Source organism: Colius striatus, unplaced genomic scaffold (assembly GCF_028858725.1).
Source record: "Colius striatus isolate bColStr4 unplaced genomic scaffold, bColStr4.1.hap1 scaffold_116, whole genome shotgun sequence".
In the NCBI taxonomy this organism is placed as follows: domain Eukaryota; kingdom Metazoa; phylum Chordata; class Aves; order Coliiformes; family Coliidae; genus Colius; species Colius striatus.
The window spans coordinates 10583-30774 of record NW_026908407.1 but is presented as its reverse complement, the minus strand read 5'-3'; the positions used below and the strand labels follow the sequence as shown (position 1 = coordinate 30774).

The 20192-nt window shown below is 60.0% G+C and overlaps 1 protein-coding gene across 2 annotated transcripts; it reads right to left on the bottom strand.

Moving 5' to 3' along the window:
* Positions 1 to 1315: 1315 nt before the first annotated feature.
* SLC44A2 (solute carrier family 44 member 2 (CTL2 blood group)) lies at positions 1316 to 19797 on the bottom strand. Of its 2 annotated transcripts, XM_062019699.1 has the most exons (23): positions 19717 to 19797; positions 17146 to 17194; positions 16987 to 17060; positions 16710 to 16794; positions 16481 to 16565; positions 16248 to 16364; positions 16073 to 16133; positions 15479 to 15602; positions 14832 to 14915; positions 14532 to 14644; positions 14311 to 14442; positions 13554 to 13653; positions 13355 to 13447; positions 12684 to 12768; positions 11819 to 12081; positions 10431 to 10525; positions 9406 to 9509; positions 8985 to 9058; positions 7660 to 7730; positions 7417 to 7505; positions 7035 to 7119; positions 4185 to 4274; positions 1316 to 1431 (listed from the first exon to the last, which is right to left on the bottom strand). In XM_062019699.1, the coding sequence occupies exons 1-23, from the start codon at positions 19739 to 19741 to the stop codon at positions 1421 to 1423; spliced, it is 2109 nt and encodes a 702-aa protein (XP_061875683.1). In that variant the 5' UTR covers positions 19742 to 19797; the 3' UTR covers positions 1316 to 1420. The 2 variants fall into 2 exon arrangements, with proteins under 2 accessions (XP_061875683.1, XP_061875682.1); XM_062019698.1 differs by having other exon boundaries at positions 1316 to 4274.
* Positions 19798 to 20192: the final 395 nt, after the last annotated feature.

Genomic DNA, 20192 nt, shown 5'->3' with positions numbered 1-20192 from the left:
CCAGCCTAAGAGGGGGGACACCAGGCTGAAGGGACCAGCAACCTGAGGGACCCCTCCCAGTCTGAGGGGACACCAGCCTCAGGGATCCCCCAGTCTGAGGGGACACCAGCCTGAGGGGACACCAACCTCAGGGACCCCCCAGTGTGAGGGGACAGCAGCCTGAGGGACCCCCCAGTGTGAGGGGACACCAACCTCAGGGATCCCCCAGTCTGAGGGGGGGACACCAACCTCAGGGACCCATCAGCCTATGGGGACCACCAGCCTGAGAGACCCCCCAGTGTGAGGGGACACCACCCTGAGGGACCCCCGAATCTGAGGGGACACCAGCCTCAGGGACCCATCAGCCTATGGGGACCACCAGCCTGAGGGACCCCTCCCAGTCTGATGGGACACCAGCCTCAGGGACCCCCAATCTGATGGGACACCACCCTGAGGGTCTGGGGGCCCGAGGAGACCCCAGCCTCAATGAGACAGGTCTGAGGGGCCAAGTGTCCCATGGGGCTGGTGGTGTGAAGGGAACCATCCTGCCTGGGCCAGTCCCACAGCACCAGTGTCCCAAGGAGGAGAAGAGGGGCAGGGGAGGACACCCCTTCCCCAGCCCACCCTCAGAGCCCTTTGGGGCCACCCTGGACACCAACCCTTTGGTTGTCACGAGAGCTTGAGGGTGTGAGTGCCAGAGGCCGCTGGCTCCGAGCTGCTGCCTGTGCTGTGCCGCTGGGGCAGCAGAGGGTGCCACCCTGCCATGGCCTCCTGGCCACCAGCTCAGGGCTGAGACCGGCCCTGGCAGCCAGAGCAACGAGGAAGAGATGAACAACAACCTCCCCCTGGCACCAAACCCAGGGCAGGCCCAGCCCAGCCCGAGCTCTCCTTGCCCAGTTCCATCTCAGGGATCTCAGAGGATGACTCTTGCTCCTGTTGAAGTCCAGGATGAAAAGCAGAAGCCTCCAGGCTCCAAAACAAGCCATTAACAGCTTTAATGGCTCGAAAGAAACCATTAAAACCCTTTCTGTGGAGGATTGGTTGGATACTGAGCCCAGAATAAGCCAAGTCTGGAAGGCCCAAGCTCTTAAAAGTGGAAGCAGAGCCCTGAAGGCAGCTGTGACAGCCCCAAAATCCATCACAGCACCCCAGTGTGCCCTTCCCCCAGCTGCTGGGGCAGAAAAACCCCTCAGGGAGCAGCAGGAGCTGCAGAACCCAGGTGGGGCTGAAGCTGTGGCGCCCCAGAGATCCCAACCCTGCTCTCTGAAGGGATGCAGAGACTTTGGGAGAGGTTTTACCAGAAGCCTGTGAGCTTAGAGAGGAGAGGAGAGGGGGAGAAAGGTCCAAACAGGCACTTTTATTCGTGGTTGCACCAGCAGAGGCCTCAGGGGGTGCTGGCAGAGCTCAGGAGCAGCCTTGGTGCACAGCAGGAGATGAAGCCTCAGGAATACACTGCAAGAAGAAGGACTCTGGAGGGGGGGTTGAACACCAGCCCTGTCGTTTTTAGCCCTTGTTTTCCCTTTGTTTCCTTTCACTGAGCCACATCCAGGGAGTGATTCACAGCGTGGGTGGCTCACAGGGACCCAAGCCCTCACCTTCAGGCAGCTGACGTGCTCCAAGCCCGGGCTGCCAGCAAGAACAACCTCAAACCATGAGAGGGAAACCTTCCCCAAGCCTAAAACCCCAGCAGGCAGCTTCCTCCAAGCCCAGCAGCCTCGTTTCTGCTCCTCTCACACACTGTGGAGGAGCCAAAGGGCACCTTGTGCTGAGTTTACTCCCTCCTCTCAACGTTTGTCTTTCCAGACCTCCAAAAAAAACCCTCACCAGGGGCTGTTCATGCAAACAAAACCAAGTGTCTGCCCTCTGCTGCTTCAGACAGCACTTCCCCCCGCTAAAAAGAGAGTGTTTGGGTACAAAAAGAGGAGTCAAGGAGCCAGGGGGAGACTGAAGCCCTTGAGACAGGAACCAAACCAAAACCACCTCCAAACCCACACAGGGACGGGACAGGAGGAACAAACACTGCTCAGGGCCAGCAAAGCTCTTCTCAGAGGTGCCAGGGAGCTGGAAACTGCAGAAATGACCCTAATGGTCCCTTCATGATCCCACTGAAGCACTGTCCCAAACTGAGAGGATTCTCCTTGTATTGCCTTCACCTATTTGAGCTCTCCCTTCACCTCCTGGATCTCTACCTTCACCCATCTGAGCTCTACCCACCTCCCTGAGCTCTCCCTTCACCTCCTGGATCTCTACCTTCACTCATTTGAGCTCTACCCACCTATTTGAGCTCTTCCTCCACCTCCTTGAGCTCTACCTTCACCCATCTGAGCTCTACCCACCTCCCTGAGCTCTACCTTCACCTCCTGGATCTCTACCTTCACTCATTTGAGCTCTACCCATCTCCTTGAGCTCTTCCTCCACCTCCTTGAGCTCTATCTTCACCTCCTTGAGCTCTACCCATCTCCTTGAGCTCTTCCTCCACCTCCCTGAGCTCTACCTTCACCCATTTGAGCTCCCTCCACCTCCCTGAGCTCTACCTGCACCAATCTGAGCTCTACCTCCACCTCTGCCTCTTCATTTCAGCTCTCCCCTCCAGGCACTGGACCAGCTCCATCGAGATGAGGGTTAAAACCAAGAAGAAGGTGCTTTAGAGTTAAAAACCCATCAGTGTCTTTGACCCCAGCAAGTGCCCTCAGCCTGGGCAGCTGCTGGCACTGCCAGGGGGATTTTCTACTGGGAGAGATCAAAATGAGCAGCTACAGGGCTGAAACCAATGAGAACACCCCCAAAACCAAAAGCAGGGAGGCAGATGTTGCTCTTCTCACACAAAAGGTCCTGCAGGGGTCTGAGGTTCAGTGAGAGGTGGGGATTAAAGCAGCCACATCCACCCTTCAGCACGAAGGGACCGTGGCTCAGGGTCCTTTGCCACACACAGGGCTCTTGCTTTGAGGCCAGGAGGTGCCTCCTGGCTGCTGCTTCCCCCCACCCCACGGCTCTGGGAGCTGGTAAATCGTGTCCCCCAGCCCCTGCCTTGACTTTAAACACATCAGAGCACAACAAGAGGAGAGTTTGGAGCTGTGGCTCCACCCAGAAGAGCCCCTTTGTTGTTCCAAAGGCCCTTCAGCAGCTCTGGGCTTGGATTTCATGGGATCCAGTTGAACTGTGGTGGGTGAGTGATACACAAACCCCCCTTTCCCCTCAGGAAACCACCTCCTTGTGCTTCCCCCTGTCCTGCCAGGAGCTGCCAGAGGTCTGCACCTCCCCACCTGAAGCCGTGGTGCCTCGAGGACGTGAAGGCAACCTGTGGTATGTCATTTGGTTTGCTTAAAACCCCCTAAAAGTTAAACCTAGAAGCCCTAAAAGACACATCTAGACACAGACACCTCCCCTCCACCCCGGGCTCTCCCCACAGCTGCCCCACCAGCCTGGTTCCAGCCTGCAGGGTGGGTTTTTGGGGAGGAATCAGTGGAAGCTGTCAGTGCTACCGAGCCCCAGAGCATCCCTCAGCCCCTCCCAGCACCCAAATCCTGCTCATTAACCTTCTCCTTTCCCTCCTCCTCCACCACAACGCTAATTGGCATCACTCCTAAAAGAACTAATTGCTTAAAGCAGCCCAAAGCAGAGTCCCAGGGCCTTGGGGGTGACCTCAGCACCTCCCTGCCCTCTGCCTAAGGACCAGCAACGGCCGTGGAGCATTTTGGGGGGCACTGCAAGACAAAAAACCCCACCAGAGGAGCTGCTGAGAGCCCTTGGGGGTTACCCTGGATGGCAACATCACATCTCTTACCCCTAAAACCACTCCCCCAAGTCCCTGAATCCAATTAAACTCAGTCAGTCAACAGCCTGGGAGGCAGAGCTGGAGCTTTGCTCAGCATCACAGGCGTTTTCCCACTGATCCCAGCCCAGCAACTCCCCAGCTCACTGTCTGAGCTCAGCCAGGGACCAGGGGGATGTTTTGCCCTGCACAGGCTGATGGGCAAGAGGCATCTTCCTTTGGCAACACCGAGGGGTTGAGGCTGAAAGCTTCACCATGACCCAGTCCCTCTCTTTAGCCAACTCCCTCGGCCCCAGGAGCGAAGGTGACGGTTCAAGGTTCATTAAGGAGGTTTCCACGGGGGCAAAAGTGAGGCTGCAGCCCTGTGAGGTGCTGAGGAGGAAGAGGAGGAGGTGTGGAGAGGATGAGGGCAGGCTCTAGGCATCTGGCTGACCTTTGTTCCTTTTCTTCAGGAGCCTCTTCAGGTCAGGGGACATAAAGTAAGGCTTTTCATCTGAGCCATCGTTGCGCTCCAGGTCTTCCACTGCAAAGAGAAACAAACCCCAACCCGGCCCCAGGCACGGAGGGGAGGGGACAGACACACAGGTTGGTGTGGGGGAGCCACAGCAGATGCAGCAAGGAGCCCAGGGACCCCCCTTTGATGGCTCAGGGTGGGGGTAACTTCCCCTGCAGCCCCACAGAGAGTTTGATGAGCACCAAGGGCTGGAAACAGGCTGCTGCTGTTTAGGGTCATAGAAGGTGGAGGGAGCTCTAGAGATCACCTAGTGCAACTAAAGCTGGTTCCCCCTCCATCACAGGGCACAGGGATGAGCCCAAGTGGGGTTGGGAACCTCCTGAGGAGCCTCCACAGCCTCCCTGGGCAGCCTGGGCCAGGGGTTTCTCCTCCTGTGCCAGTGGAACCAGAGACTCACACACTGCTGGGGGTGGAAGGGAGCTGCAGAGCTCCTCCAGCCCTAAAGCAGCTTCCTCATGGTCAGAGGGCACAGGGAGGAGTCCAGGGGGGGTTGGGAACCTCCTGAGGAGGCTCCACACTCTCCCTGGGCAGCCTCAGGGCTCCCTCAGCCCCACACCAAAGGAGTTTCTCCTCCTGTGCCAGGGGCACTTCTCACATTCCAGCTCTTTACCCCTTGTCCTGTCCCTGAGCACCACAGCCTGGCCCCATCCTCCTCACACCCAGCCTCTGGGGACTCAGCAAGTGTTCAGGAGCTCCTTCCTCACTCATACCCAGGTTAGAAGACAGCAGAGGTTCTGCTGTGGGGTGGGTTTGTCTTTCCAGGCAGGTGATAGCAGGGAAGTTTCACAGTGCCAAGGGAAAAGAGCTTTGAGTGTTCAGCTCTTGCTCTACCAGCCAGGAGCCCGAGTTCCCCTCCCTGTCCTGAGCCCAGAGGCACTCCCTGCCCTTTGTGCAGCTCCTGACGTGAGCACAGAGCAATTTGGTGGCCCTTGGACATCCATAATCATGAGGAGCTGGGAATCCAGCACCATGAGGTGGATCCCCAGCACCCAACACTCTCATCTCTTCAAAGCAAAGCAGCAGCAGGAGGAGGAAAAACCTCTCCAACCAAGCAAGAAACCAACCCACCCAGAAAACAAACAAAGCCTCAGCAGCAGCTTCAGAGCCCCAGGCAGGGAGCACCTGGGGTTGTTTCCAGGGAGGGATGCTGCTGTGGGTGGTAAAGGGGAGGCTTTGTGGGAGAGCTGGTTGCTGCTCCCCAGGCTGTGCTCTCACAGAGTGATGGCTCTGTTTAAATCCTTGCTGGGTAACCAAGAGGAGAAAACAAGGCTGAGACCAAAGGGCTGAGACCAAAGGGCTGCAACTCTCAGCCCCAGCACACTGAGGGATCTTTGCTCCAGCCCTGCTGCAAGAGCCACCAGCACAACTCTGCTCCTTCCCCAGCTCTCCCACAGCTCCCCCAGACACTCAGCTCCTCAAGCAAGGCAGATCCAGGCTCCAGGACTTGCCTTTGCACCCCAAGCTCCTTCCCACAACCTCCCAGCTCCGTCCAACCCGTCAGGCTGCCTCACAAAGTCGTTACAGCCCTCGGGCTCCTCCACCAAAGCCTGAACCTGGGCAGAAGCCAAACCATGGACTCCAGCCACCTCCAAAGGAGAAGCAAAGCCCCACCAGGCAGCTCCCAGGATGAGCCAGCAGCTCCCTGCCACCCTCACAGCTCCACCACCAGCACCAGGAACCCTTTCAAACAGGGGCTGCTGCCACTGAACAGCTTCTACCCCCCCTCACCTCTGAGTTCTCACTCTCTGCAGCTTCCCCACCCCCAGGAGTTTGCAGCCTGCTCATCAAAAGACTTCAAAGCCCAAAGACCTGCCCACCCCCACCCAGAAAACCTTCCTGCAGCTGCTTTGGCATAGAGAGAGGAAGGAGGCACAAGAGGGGAGAAAGCAGGGAGAGACCAGTTTGGAGGCTGTGGAAGCCCCTCAAGCCCATCCCACAGAGCCTGTGACGTGAGGAGGCTCCTGCCAGCACCAGCAGCTCCCTCCCCAGGGCAGGAGCAAAGAGCTCAGCACCCACACAGACCCAGCCCCAGATGGGCAGCCATGGCAGCACCAGGGCTGGGGGGACCCCAATTCACTGGGGGTGACACACTCTTGATGCATGAACACTCCTGATGGGGCAGGGAGGGAGTTGGGGCGCTGAGGGAAGTGGCAGCCCCTCTGCCCTCAAAGCTTTGGGGGAGATCCAAGGGGAAGATCTGGCTGGAGGGGGCCCAAAAGCATCGTGTGGTGTGTGTCCCCTCACCCCAGGGCAGGCAGCTTTCCTCCCTAGCCTTGGCTGTCAGTGCTTTTGGAAGGCTCAAGGTTGCCCTTCAGCAGGATCTCACTCAGCTCAGGGGACATGTAGTAAGGTCTCTCAGGAGATCCATCATTCCTCTCCAGATCTTCACCTTTTTGGCAACCCCAGGGAGGAGCAGCAGGAAGAGCGAGGAGAGCAGGAGAGGTGGTTGGAGAGGCAGCATGGAGGTGGAAGGGGATGAAGAGAGACAGGAGGATGGAAGGGGGGGGAAACAAAGAGAGGACAAAAAGGAAAACTGGAGTTAGTTGCAGTGAAGATTCCCCAAAGCAACCAAAACAGAAAGAGCAAGAGGAGAGAGACCCCGAGGGCTCCCCTCACCGGCACACGGGGAGCACGGGCTGGGGACAGCACAGTGGCAGAGGCTGCAGGGGGAGCTCTGGAGGAGCCCCTCCCAAACCTTGGACAAGTCTGAGCCCTGAAGGGAGGGTTTTGCTCCCACAAGCTGCTGCCCAGGCAGAGGCAGATACTCACAGAAGCAGAGGAAGAGGGTGTCCACACACATGCCGTAGACGCTGAAGAAGCCGTGGGCGATGAGGTAGGAGCCCACGATCACCGTCTGCAAGGGAAACTGGCAGCTGCAACGAGCTCCAAGCAGGGGGAAACCTGCTGGGTCCCAAATCCCCCCAGGCTGGGGGAAAGGAGGAGCAAGGAGCAGGGGCAGGACTGCTGAGAGCAGCCCCACTGGGGACAAAAGGCCTCAGCCAGAGGCACAGAGACCCAAACAAAGGGCTTGTTTCAACGTGGGTGCCTCCAACAAAGAAGGTCCTTCAGAAGCAGAGGGCAGAGGGGGGTGGGTTTTGGGGCAGTGCTGCCAGGGAGCTCTTGAAAAGTGAGCAGGGAAGATGTGACTCACCAGGATGGGGACCCAGTAGTAATTGAGGGATGGAGCCGTGTCCTCGACCAGCTTGATCCGGTGGGTGAAGAAAAAGAAAGCAAGGATTCCTGGCAAAGGGAAGGAGGGAGATGGCCATGGCATGGGAGAGGGCAGGGGAAGGGGTGTGAGAAGGGACAGTGTCCCAGGAGGGCTGGAGAGAGGGGAGCTGAGGGAAGCTCCTACACAACAACAACCCCCCAAGGAGAGACATCCAGCACTCACCAACGCTTCCCACGATGAGCAGTTTCCCCAGGAAGAAGAGGAAATCTGTGACTTTATCTAAAACAGCCACCCTGGGAAAGAGACAGAGAGGTGGGCATCCAGAGATGGGCATCCAGAGATGGGCATCCACACCCAGAGATGAGCATCCACAGAGAGGTGGGCATCCAGAGATGGGCATCCAGAGATGGGCATCCACATGCAGAGATGAGCATCCACACCCAGAGATGAGCATCCACACCCAGAGATGAGCATCCACAGAGAGGTGAGCATCCAGAGATGGGCATCCAGGGAGATGAGCATCCACATGCAGAGAGATTGGCATCCACACCCAGAGATGAGCACCCAGAGCATCCACACCCAGAGATGAGCATCCACACACACAGATGAGCATCCAGAGATGAGCATCCAGAGATGAGCATCCACACCCAGAGATGAGCATCCACACACACAGATGAGCATCCACACACAGAGATGAGCATCCAGAGATGAGCATCCACACACAGAGATGAGCATCCACATCCAGAGATGAGCATCCACAGAGAGGTGAGCATCCAGAGATGGGCATCCAGGGAGATGAGCATCCACATGCAGAGAGATTGGCATCCACACCCAGAGATGAGCACCCAGAGCATCCACACCCAGAGATGAGCATCCAGAGCATCCACACCCAGAGATGAGCATCCACACACACAGATGAGCATCCAGAGGGATGAGCATCCACACCCAGAGATGAGCATCCACACACACAGATGAGCATCCAGAGATGAGCATCCAGAGATGAGCATCCACACACAGAGATGAGCATCCACATCCAGAGATGAGCATCCAGAGATGAGCATCCAGAGATGAGCATCCACACACACAGAGATGAGCATCCAGAGATGAGCATCCACACACACAGAGATGAGCATCCAGAGATGAGCATCCACACACACAGAGATGAGCATCCAGAGATGAGCATCCACACCCAGAGATGAGCATCCAGAGATGAGCATCCACACACACAGAGATGAGCATCCAGAGATGAGCATCCAGAGAGATGAGCATCCACACACAGAGATGAGCATCCACATCCAGAGATGAGCATCCACACACAGAGATGAACATCCAGAGAGATGAGCATCCACACACAGAGATGAGCACCCAGAGATGAGCATCCACACCCACCCAACAGCTCAAGCACAGGGAGAAGCAGCCACCACACACACACCCACAGACATACACACACACACACACACACGTTGTAAAGGTGGCACCAAACCACAGCTAAAGGCTGGGAAGGAGGCAGGGCTGATCCTTGGCAGCACACAGGACCTGCAGCTCACCTGATGATGTTCCTCATGAGCAGGAAGAAGGCATTTCTGGCCGAGGTGCAGAAGTTGGTGCCATAAACAGCGATCTAAGAGGGGGGAAAAGGGGCAGAGAAGAGAGAGATGGAGCTGCACTGAGCTCCCTGCTGAGAAAAGGGGTGCAATGAATCCCATCTTGGAGAGAAACTCAGGGAAATCCCACCCTGGAAGCTCTTTTTCCCTCCAGACACTGAGAGTTGAGTCCCCCCCCCAGCCCCACATCTCTCCCAAACTCCAAGTGACCCAGCTGAGGTTGAGGCTCTCCAGCAAAACACTGAGAAGCTTCCTCCTGCTGGGATGTGGGGAGGCAACAGGTCCCAGCAGCACCCCAAAGAGACCTCCAGGAGCTCTGAGACCTTCCCCCCAGGGCAGCCAGGACCCTGTGAGCCCCTTTTACCATGATGTAGGCGTTTCTGTTGAGGAACTTGATGAACTTCTCCAGGCACCAGAAGCAGCACTTGAGGCAGCTCAGCAGGAACTTGGCCAATCTGTTCTCTGCAGCTGGAGGGAACAGCACAGGAGAGGGTGAGCAGCTCAAAAGGAGGGATGTTGCCTCTCCCAGAAGCAACCTCAAGGTCCCCAGTGAGACATCCCAGCACAGCCTCCTCCTCAAGGCCTGTTTCCAGCCTCCCTGGGAGGCTGATGTTGCTGCAGATGGTGGGATGAGCCCAGCAGCTCCCTCCCACACTTGTCCTTGCTGTTGGGTGTTTCAGACACCCAGGACTTCACCCTCCTCCTGCCCCTGTGAAGTGCCTCTTCCTCCAAGAGACAGCTCCAGGGTCCTAAAAGGAGAATCTCCATTCTCTACCCAAGCAGTCAACTTCTCCTGGACCTTATCCATGAGCTCAGAGGTTGCCCAGAGAGGTTGTGGCTGCCCCACCCCTGCTCAAGGGGTTGCACAGAGGTTGTGGATGCTCCATCCATGCTGAAAGGGTAGCCCAGAGGTGGTGGCTGCTCCATCCCTGCTCAAGGGGTTGCCCAGGGAGGTTGTGGCTGCCCCATCCCTGCTCAAGGGGTTGCACAGAGGTGGTGGCTGCCCCATCCCTGCTCAAGGGGTTGCCCAGAGAGGTTGTGGCTGCTCCATCCCTGCTCAAGGGGTTGCACAGAGGTGGTGGCTGCCCCATCCCTGCTCAAGGGGTTGCACAGAGGTGGTGGCTGCCCCATCCCTGCTCAAGGGGTTGCACAGAGGTTGTGGCTGCTCCATCCCTGCTCAAGGGCAGGTTGGAAGGGGCTTGGAGCACCCTGGGCTGGTGCAGAACATCCCTGTCCCTGGCAGGAGGGTTGGAACGAGTTGATCCCTTCCAAACCCAACCCCCAAACCCAAACCATCACCCAGATGACTCTGTGATCTGTCACCCAAGGAAAGCAGAAGGAGCCAACCCTGTTCCACCCCCTCATCTGGCAGCTCCAGCCTTCCCCTACCTTTCAACTTATGGTCCAGATACTCCAGAGTGACCCTGATGACCTGGACGATGGCGAGGATCAGGGAGCCAAAGGCAAGTGAGCCAGTGTGGTACCTGGGAGAGATGCTTCTGCTTAGGAAGGAGGGGAGGGAGGAGGAGGAGGAAGAGCAGGAGGAGGAGGAAATCACCTCCAGAACCTCAGGAGTCCTCCTGGAGACAAGACTGGAGGGTTGGAAAGAGGGAAATCAAATGACATTCAAGCAGGGCAAAGTGCAGAGGCTGGGAAAGAACAACCCCATGGAGCAGCACAGGCTGGGGAAGGAGCTCTGGGAGAGGAGGGGAGAGGGAGCTGGGGGTGCTGGGGGGCAGCAGGATGAGCCCTTGAGAGCAAGAGGCCAATGGCAGCCTGGGCTGGGGCAGAGGGGCTGTGGGTCAGGGAGGTTCTGCTGCCCTGTGAGCCCACATCTGGGATGGTGTGGCCAGCTCTGGGCCCCTCAGTTGCAGAGGGACAGGGAGCTGTGGAGAGAGCTCAGCACAGGGGCTGGAGTGGAGCATCTGCCTTGTGCTGGGAGGCTGAGGGAGCTGGGGCTTGGCCAGGAGCAGCCTGAGGGGTGCCCTCAGTCATATCCCCAAGTGTGAGGAGGCTGGAGCCAGGACAAGGGGCAATGGGGACACACTGGAACATCAGAGCTTCCAGAGAAACAGGAGGAGAAACTTCAGCTATGAGGCTGAGGGAGCACTGGCAGGGGCTGCCCAGGGAGGGTGTGGAGCCTCCTGCTCTGGAGACATCCCAAACCCAGCTGATGAGTTCCTGTGTGGCCCCTGACCATGAGGAACCTGCTTCAGGGCTGGGGCAGCTCTGAAAGGTCTAAAGAGCTCTGAAGTGATTCTCTGGTTGCACTGGAACCATCAGGAGAAACTCCTTTGGTGCTGAGCCCTGGCCCAGGGAGGTTCCTCAGGAGGTTCCCAAACCCACTTGGACTCATCCCTGAGCCCCCTGACCATGAGGAACCTGCTTTAGGGCTGGAGGAGCTCTGCAGGTCCCTTCCACCCCCACCATTGTGAGTCTCTTGTTCCACCAGCACAGGAGGAGAAACCCCTGGCCCAGGCTGCCCAGGGAGGCTGTGGAGGCTCCTCAGGAGGTTCCCAACCACCCCCTGGACTCATCCCTGTGCCCCCTGACCAAGAGGAACCTGCTTTAGGGCTGGAGGAGCTCTGCAGCTCCCTTCCCACTCCCCACCAGCACAGAAGGACAACCCCCTGTCCCAGGCTGCCCAGGGAGGCTGTTGAGGCTCCTCTGGAGACATCCCAAACCCAGCTGCTGAGTTCCTGTGTCCCCCCTGGCAGGGGGTTGCACTGGGTGAGCTTTTGAGGTCCCTTCCAAGCCTTTGAGGTTCTGGGACGTACCTGAGAGCGCGGCTGAAGGAGGAGAAGAGGGGGAAGGGTGGCATGTCATCAGGTTTCTTGAAGGCCCAGTAGTAGGAGGCGAAAGCTCCAGCCAGAGTGACCTGGCCCAGGGCGATGATGAAGTTGGCCAGCCAGAAGAACATGAAGACGTTGAAGAACTGGAGGACGATGAGGTACCTGTGGTAGGCTGTTTCCCCACCATAGAAGGCAAAGAGACACTGGGCATCGGGGCACAGCTTGGTGACATTGCTGGTGTTGAAGGTCTAGAAGGAGAAGCAGATGCTCATCAACCACAGGAGCTTGGAAGGGATCATGGAAAGGTCATCAACTGGTGTCTTAGGAGCACAGGAGCATGGAAGGGTCATCAGTCAGTGTCTTAGGACCACAGAAGGGCTGAAGGGATCAGGGAAGGGACCTTTACAGATTGTCTAAGAGCAGGATCACCATGATGAGGTCACACAGCAGGGAGGAGGGTGATCTGCTGGAGAGCAGCTCTGCAGAGACAGACCTGGGCTACGAGGCCAGTGGCAGCCTGGGGGGGTTGAGTGTGGGCAGCAGGTCAGGGAGGTTCTGCTCCCCCTCTGCTCTGCCCTGGGGAGGCCTCAGCTGGGGTCCTGTGCCCAGTGCTGGGCTCCCCCAGCTCCAGACACACAGGGAAGGGCTGGAGAGAGGCCAGGGAGGGTGTGGAGGCTCCTCAGGAGGTTCCCAACAACCATGGACACATCCCTGAGCCCCCTGAGCAAGGGGCAGCTGCTTTAGCAGGGGGTTTGTGCTGGATGAGCTCTGCAGGTCCCTTCCAGCCCCCAGCACGCTGTGAGTCTGTGATTCCACCCTCCATTCCCACGGAGCTTCCCTGCCAGCTCACCTCAGGGTTGCAGCTCTGCCCAGAGAACTGACACGTGCTCTCATTAAACACCTTGTAAACGGCCTCGTTGGAGGTGGAGAGGAAACTGCAGAGTGGGGGTTCAGGAGAAGCAACTTTGCCAAGCACCCCCATCCCCCTGCAGGCAAACAACTCAGCTGTGCTCTCACCAGCCCCCCTGCAATGGCTCTTCTATGTTTGGTTTGAATAGAATCACAGTTTGGGGCTGGGGAAAAGCCCCTGGAGCTGCTGGAGCCCAGCTCTGAGCCCTCCCCCTGCCTCATCCACCTCAGCCCCACGGCTCTGGGGTCCCTGCAGGGCTGGGCACTGCCCCAGCTCCCTGGGCAGCCTGGCACAGGGCTCACACCCCTCTCAGGGCTCCATTTCTCCCTCAGCCCCACGGCTCTGGGGTCCCTGCAGGGCTGGGCACTGCCCCAGCTCCCTGGGCAGCCTGGCACAGGGCTCACACCCCTCTCATTTCTCCCTCAGCCCCCAGCTCACCCTCCCCTGGGGCGACTCCAGGCTGGTTCCTCCTGTCCTAAATTACAGCTGGAGCCTGGAGCTGGTGCTTGGCTGAGCAGATGCCTCCCCCACCCTGTGGGGTGTTTATTACCCTGGCAGACCTTTGGTTTCTGGGCAGGTTCCTCCCCAGGGAGGGGATGAGCAAAGGATACACGGCTGTGCTGGCCCAGTAGGCGATGCAGAGGCACAGCAAGAAGAAGGTGCACAAGGGGAAGAGCAGCGAGCTCATGATGTGACCCACAGCCCTGTCAGCAAGAGGGGTGAAAAAAGCCCAGCTGAGCCTCCTCAGGTCCTTCCCAGCAGCAGAGGTGACAAGAGGCAGCTCTGCCTGGGCACAGGGTCCCCCCAGACCTGCTGGCCTCCTTGATGAGAGCGATGGCGATGAGGATCCTCTTGCGGAGGAAGATGAGGAGGAGGATGATCACGACCTCCACGATGCACAGGATGATCACTGGGAGGGAGAAGAGGAGCCTCAGGCTGTGCCAGCCCATGGGCACAGTGCCCCACAGCCAGCTTTGCCTTGCCAAGGAAGCCTGGCACGGCACTGGAGGCTCCTCAGGGGATGGCACGTGGCCCTTGGCAGAGGTGGCATCGGGCAAAGGGCCACAGGAGGGGCCAAAAGGCCCCCAGAGCTCTGTGTCCCCCCTTCCCAAGCCCTGTCCCTCCCAGCCACATCCCACCCTGCACCCAGAGGGCAGAGATGGCCCTTGGGAGAGGTGGCATCAAGCAAACAGCCCCAGGAGAGGCCAAAAGGCCCCCAGAGCTCTGTGTCCCCCCTTCCCAAGCCCTGTCCCTCCCAGCCATGTCCCACCCTGCACCCAGAGGAGAGCAGAGATGTCACTTGGCAGAGGTGGCATCGAGCAAAGGGCCACAGGAGGGGCCAAAAGGCCCCCAGACCCCTGTGTCCCCCCTTGCCAAGCCCTGTCCCTCACAGCCACATCCCACCCTGCACCCAGAGGAGAGCAGAGATGTCCTTTAGCAGAGGTGGCATCAAGCAAACAGCCCCAGGAGAAGCCAAAAAGCCCCCAGACCCCTGTGTCCCCCCTTGCCAAGCCCTGTCCCTCCCAGCCACGTCCCACCCCACACCCAGAGCAGGGCAGGGGCTCACTGAAGGCCAGCCAGGTCTGTCTCAGGTGCAGGTAGACACGGAGGTCGGTCTGAAAGCCCAGATCCTTCAGGGACACATCAGAACCTGCCTCCCCTTTGAGCTTGGCATACTCCAGGTAGCAGTGGAAGATGCCTGTGGTGGGGAGCAGAGGGGCAGGGGGTCAGGGAAAGGTGGGGAGGGGAGGGAAGGGGCAGGAGAAGCTCCCAAGCCAGTGGACTCACCATAAGCCAGCACCAGGACGACCATCACGATCATCACCCAGACCATGACCCCGGCCAGCAAGCGCAGCAGGACGATGAAGACCAAGCTGGCCACCATGGCAATGACCAAACCTCTGCAGGGAGGAAGGTTGGCAACGTGTCACAGGGAGGTGAGGCCACCCCTGGCACCTCTCCCCTCTCCTGGAAACCACCCAAAGGCCAAGGGGTGACTGGTGGATGGGTTGCATGGGCATGAAGGGTTGTTTTGGCCCAAAGCTCAGGCATCTCCAGGCATAAGGTGGAGCTCAAGCCTCTGCTCACATGATGATCCAGTACCAGGACACTGTGTAGTCCTCAAAGATCTTCATGGCCAGCTGCCTGGCTTCCAGAACCACGTTTGCTTTCCTGCAACAAACAAAACCCACCTCAAAGAGGGGAATGAAGCAGAATCCAGTGGGGGAGACATGCAGGAGCCTCAGCCCCTGCTGCCCAAGCTCCAACAACCTTCTGCCCAGGCTCCCTGGGCACAAAACCATCCCCTCAGAGCTTGTGGCTGCTTTCCTGGCATCGTTTTCCCTTCTCCCTGCTGCTCCCCCCTCCCTGTCCTCCAGGGACTCTGTGCTGAGGCTTTCCAGGGGCTCCCTTCCAGCCACACCAAGGCTCAAAGGGATGAAAAGCAAAAGGTGAGCAGGTCCTGCAGCTCTGGCCACAGCCCCCAGCAGGCTGCTGCTCCCCTGGCATCACCCTGCCAAAGCATCAAGCAAACAGCACCAGCAGAGGCCAAAAAGCCCCCAGAGCTCTGTGTCCCCCCTTGCCAAGCCCTGTCCCTCACAGCCACATCCCACCCTGCACCCAGAGGAGAGCAGAGATGTCACTTGGCAGAGGTGGCATCAAGCAAACAGCCCCAGGAGAGACCAAAAAGCCCCCAGAGCTCTGTGTCCCCCCTTCACAGGCACCAAGGGACTCACTTGGCCCCTTCCAGCAGCTCGGTGACGTTCCTGAGCTGCCCCAGCCCGTCGTTGTAGGTGGTCTCGTTGCCCACCATGATGACACCTTCCTTGGCCTGGATGGCTGGGAAGCACCTTCTTGCCACTGGCAGAGGGGAAAGGGGAGAAAGTCAGTGCTATGAACCCCCTGCCCATGGGAACAAAGCTCCCCTGGACCCCCAGGACCCACAAAGAGCCTCCAAACCGCCCCCAAACCAATCCCAGCCCCAGCCCCTGATGTACAGGGGGGAATCAGCTCTGGAAGCCCCCAACTGACTCAAGGACATGAGCCCAAACCCCTGCCCATGGGCACAAAGCTCCCCTGGACCCCCAGGACCCCCAAACCACCCCCCCAGACCAATCCCAGCCAGGACAGCCCCAGCCCCTGATGTACAGAGGGGAATCAGCTCTGGAAGCCCCCAACTGACTCAAGGACATGAGCCCAAAGCCCTGCCCATGGGCACAAAGCTCCCCTGGAGCCCCAGGACCCCCAAAGAGCCTCCAAACTGCCCCCAAAACCTCCAAACCACCCCCCAAAACCAATCCCAGCCAGGCCAGCCCCAGCCCCTGATGTACATGGAGTGCTGGGGATGAGCATGGCTGGACACTCCTTGTCCTTCAGCACCTCGAGGGGAGGCTGGATGGGGAACAGACACAAGCTGGATGTTAATGGGCTGAGCTGGGAGGGGTTGGGGTGTATGTGGGGGGGTTGGGAAATGCTCTGGTGACCTCCCCCCTCCCCAAACCTCACCTTCTGCAGGTTCTGGAACTCAGGGACACAGAAGTTCCTGTAGTACTGGAGCTGTGCAGAGCTCTGGGAGGCTCCCAGGTAAGTCAGGTATCGGTCTGGGCATTGGCTCACACAGATCTGGGGACAAAAAGATGGGGGGAAAACATCCTCCCCCCTCTTCCCCAACACAACTGCAGCTTCTCCCCTCTCCCAACCCCTCCTGAGAGACCCCTCCAAGCCCCTTCCCCAGGTACCTGCATGGTGGGGCACTGGAACTGCAGCAGCACCAGGGGGCTGGCACACTTGACTATGTCAAAGTAGAAGAGGAAAGGTTTGTTCCTGCAAAGCACAGAAGCAGCTCAAGCCTGGGGCAGCACCAAGGAGAGGTGAGAGGAGGCTGCACCTTGGGGATGGGTGGGGAGGGGTCCTGAGATGCTCCCCTGAAAGGCAGCTGGGGTGGTTGGGGAGGGGGGTGACACGTACTCATTGGGAGTCCCCTGCTGCCCACAGAACTGGCCACGGCTGTCAGTGGGGTAAATCACCTTCCTGGGGTCCCCATGAGTCCAGGCTGGGAGCAGAAAGGATGGAGAGACACCACAAAGGTGGGTTTGGGGTCACCCCAACTTCATCTCCCTCCCTCCTCCCTCAGCCATCCCTCACTCACCCCAGCCCCCCACCCCAGCTCCATCCACACACCCACAGAGATGAACCCTCCCCCCAAAACCACCCCAAACCCACCCCCCTGGCAGCTGGTACCTACCCACAACACCCACCACCACGTAAGCCACGATGGCAAGGAGCAGCAGGACACAGCAGACAATGTCAGTGCAGCCCCTGGGAGCCAGAGCAGAGGTGTTGGGGACAAAGAGGGGACACGAGGCCACAGCTGCAGGTGGCACCTCACGGGGGGTTCTGTTACCTGTCATAAATGGGCCCTTTGAAGGTGGGGTCATACTTCTGTGGGGTGCCTGCAGGGGGAAAAGGAAGGGGAGGGAGGGTTGGGATGGGATGAACTGGGATGGGGTGGGATGGGGTGGGAGGGGATGGGATGAACTGGGATGGGATGGGATGGGATGGGATGGGATGGGATGGGATGGGATGGGATGGGATGAAGCTCCTCATGCCCCAGGGAAGCAGCCCCTGGGAAAGCTCCTCCCTGGCTGCCCATCACAGGGGCTGCTCCCTGGCACAGCACGTGGCAAGGGGAGGGGGGAGAGGGGAGCAGGTCCTGGCTCTTCAGAGGGTCCCTGCCATGGTGCCAGGGTGCTGCTGGGCTCCTCACATGGGCACCATGGAGCTCCTACCCATGGGAATCACCAGACCCCTGCCCAAGGAGTCACCAGAGCCCTGCCCATGGGCACTGCTGGGCTCTTGCCATGGTGCCAGGGCACTGCTGGGCTCCTCACATGGGCACCATGAGGCTCCTGACTATGGGAGTCACCAGATCCCTGCCCATGGGCACCATGAGGTTCTTGCCATGGTGCCAGGGCACTGCTGGGCTCCTCACATGGGCACCATGAGGCTCCTGACCATGGGAGTCACCAGATCCCTGCCCATGGGCACCATGGGGTTCCTGCCATGGTGCCAGGGTGGTGCTGGGCTCCTCACATGGGCACCATGAGGCTCCTGACCATGGGAGTCACCAGATCCCTGCCCATGGGCACCATGGGGTTCCTGCCATGGTGCCAGGGTGGTGCTGGGCTCCTGCCATGGGCACCACAAGGCTCCTGCCACAGTGCCAAGCTGGTCCTGGGCTTCTCACATGGGCACCATGGGGCTCCTGCCACAGTGCCAGGATGGTGCTGGGCTCCTGCCATGGGCACCATGAGGCTCCTGCCACAGTGCCAGGGTGCTGCTGGGCTCCTGCCATGGTGCCAGGCTGGTGCTGGGCTCCTCACATGGGCACCATGGGGCTCCAGCCATGGGCACCATGAAGCTCCTGCCTATGGGAGTCACCAGAGCCCTGCCCATGGGCACTGCTGGGCTCCTGCCACGGTGCCAGGGCACTGCTGGGCTCCAGCCACGGGCACCAGGAGGCTCCAGCCACGGGCACAGCTCAGCCACAGCTCCCTGCTCTTATTTTTAGGGTGGGAATGGAGCCAGAGCTGGCAGCAGAGGCGTGGGAACAGCCCAGGGACAGCCCAGGCACAGCAGCCACACCTTGGGGGGGCTTTGGGGGGGCTCAGGGAGGGCAGCTGTGCCCTGGGGGGGGGGGGTTGGGGGGGCCCCTCAGCAGGGACATGTCTATTTTGGGGGATCCCCTCCCCCTCCCCCCCAAGGCCACGTTGGCTCCTGGAGCCTCCAGCCACAGCCATGAGCTGCTTGTGCTGAAGGATCAACCCAGGCTGGTTCTGCCAGGGCACAGCCCCCTCCCCAAATCACCCCCAAACCACCCCCAGAGCACCCCCAGGGCACAGCCCCCTCCCCAATCACCCCCAGAGCACCCCCAAAGCACAGCCCCCTCCCCAAATCACCCTCAGAGCACCCCCAAAGCACAGCCCCCTCCCCAAATCACCCCCAGAGCACCCCCAGGGCAGCCCCCTCACCCCACAGCCCCCCCAGAGCCCAGCCCCCTCCCCAAATGCACCCCCAGAGCCCCCAAAACCCCAGCCCAGCCCCCTACAGCCCCCCAACACAGAACCAACCCCCCCAAAGCCCCCCAAGAGCTCAGCCCCCTCCCCAAACCATCCCCAGAGCCCCTCAGAGCTCAGCCTCCTCCCCAAAATCCTCCCAGAGCACAGCCCCCTCCCCAAATCACCTCCAGAGCCTCCCAGAGCCATCCCCCTCCCCCTACAGCCCCCCAACACAGAACCAACCCCCCACAGTCCCCCAAGAGCTCAGCTCCCTCCCCCTACAGCCCCCCAACACAGAACCACCCCCCCAGAGCTCAGCCCCCTCCCCAAATCATCCCCAGAGCCCCCAAAAGCCCAGCTCCCTCCCCCTACAGCCCCCCAACACAGAACCAACCCCCCAGAGCCCCCCAAGAGCTCAGCCCCCTCCCAAAATGCCCCTCAGAGCCCCCCAAAGCACAGCCCCCTCCCCAAATGCACCCCCAGAGCCCCCAAAAGCCAGCTCCCTCCCCTTTCAGCCCCCCAAACTCCCGAACCACCCCCCCACAGCAGCAGCCCCCCCGCAGCTCCCCAAAACCGCAGCACCCCCCCCCCCCAACCCCCTTCACCCCCCCCACCCAGCGCAGCCATCCCGGGGTGGGGGGGAGATGGGATAAAGTTGGGGGGGGTTGAGATGAAGTCGGGGGGGGTCAGAGGGTCCCCCTAAACCCAAGGGGTCCCCCCCAAACCCACCCCCCCCACCCCCACCCCCCCCAACCGCGGCCGCTTTCGCTTTCGCCTCCTCCCGCCCCCTTTTTCTCTCCCTTTTCGCGTTTGTTTCCTTCCTCCCGCAGCCTCCGTCGCCCCAAATTCCCTCCCCCGCACCCCCCCCCCTTCCCCCGACCCCCCCCAAGCCCCGCGGGGGGTTCCCGCAGCTTCACCGTGGTTCCCGCTCCGCGCCCCCATCGCGACCCCCGCGGCCGCCGCCGATCGCTGCGAACGCTCCGCCCGGGGCTGGGGCCGGGTCCCGCCCCCGGAGCCACGGCCCGACCCCCCCCCGGGGAAAAACCCGCCCCCCGCCTCCTCTGACACCCCGACCCCCCTTTTCCATCCCTGAACCCCCGTTTTCGCCCCCCGACCCTTTTTCCCACGGCCCCCCACCACACCCAGCATCATCCCCGGTGGGTTTTGGGGGGCTCAGGGGGTCGTTTTCACCTCCTCCTTGCAATGACCCCCCCCAAAACAACCCCACGACCCCCCCTTTTCCCATCCTTCCCCAATAATCCCCCTGCGCCCCCTTTTTCCATCCCTGGCCCCCCGTTTTCTCCCCCCGACCCTTTTTCCCACGGTCCCTCACCCCCCCTCAGTCTCATCCCCGGTGGGTTTTGGGGGGTTCAGGGGGTCATTTCCACCCCCC

Excerpts from the sequence above, each read along its gene's own strand:
- SLC44A2 (XM_062019698.1), bottom strand. The coding sequence starts at position 19,741 with ATGGGGGCGCGGAGCGGGAACCACG. Across the intron at positions 14,916-15,478 it reads GAGCTGCTGGAAGGGGCCAA|GAAAGCAAACGTGGTTCTGG; the intron begins GTGAGTCCCTTG and ends TGTTTGTTGCAG. Across the intron at positions 12,082-12,683 it reads GGCAGAGCTGCAACCCTGAG|ACCTTCAACACCAGCAATGT; the intron begins GTGAGCTGGCAG and ends TTCTCCTTCTAG.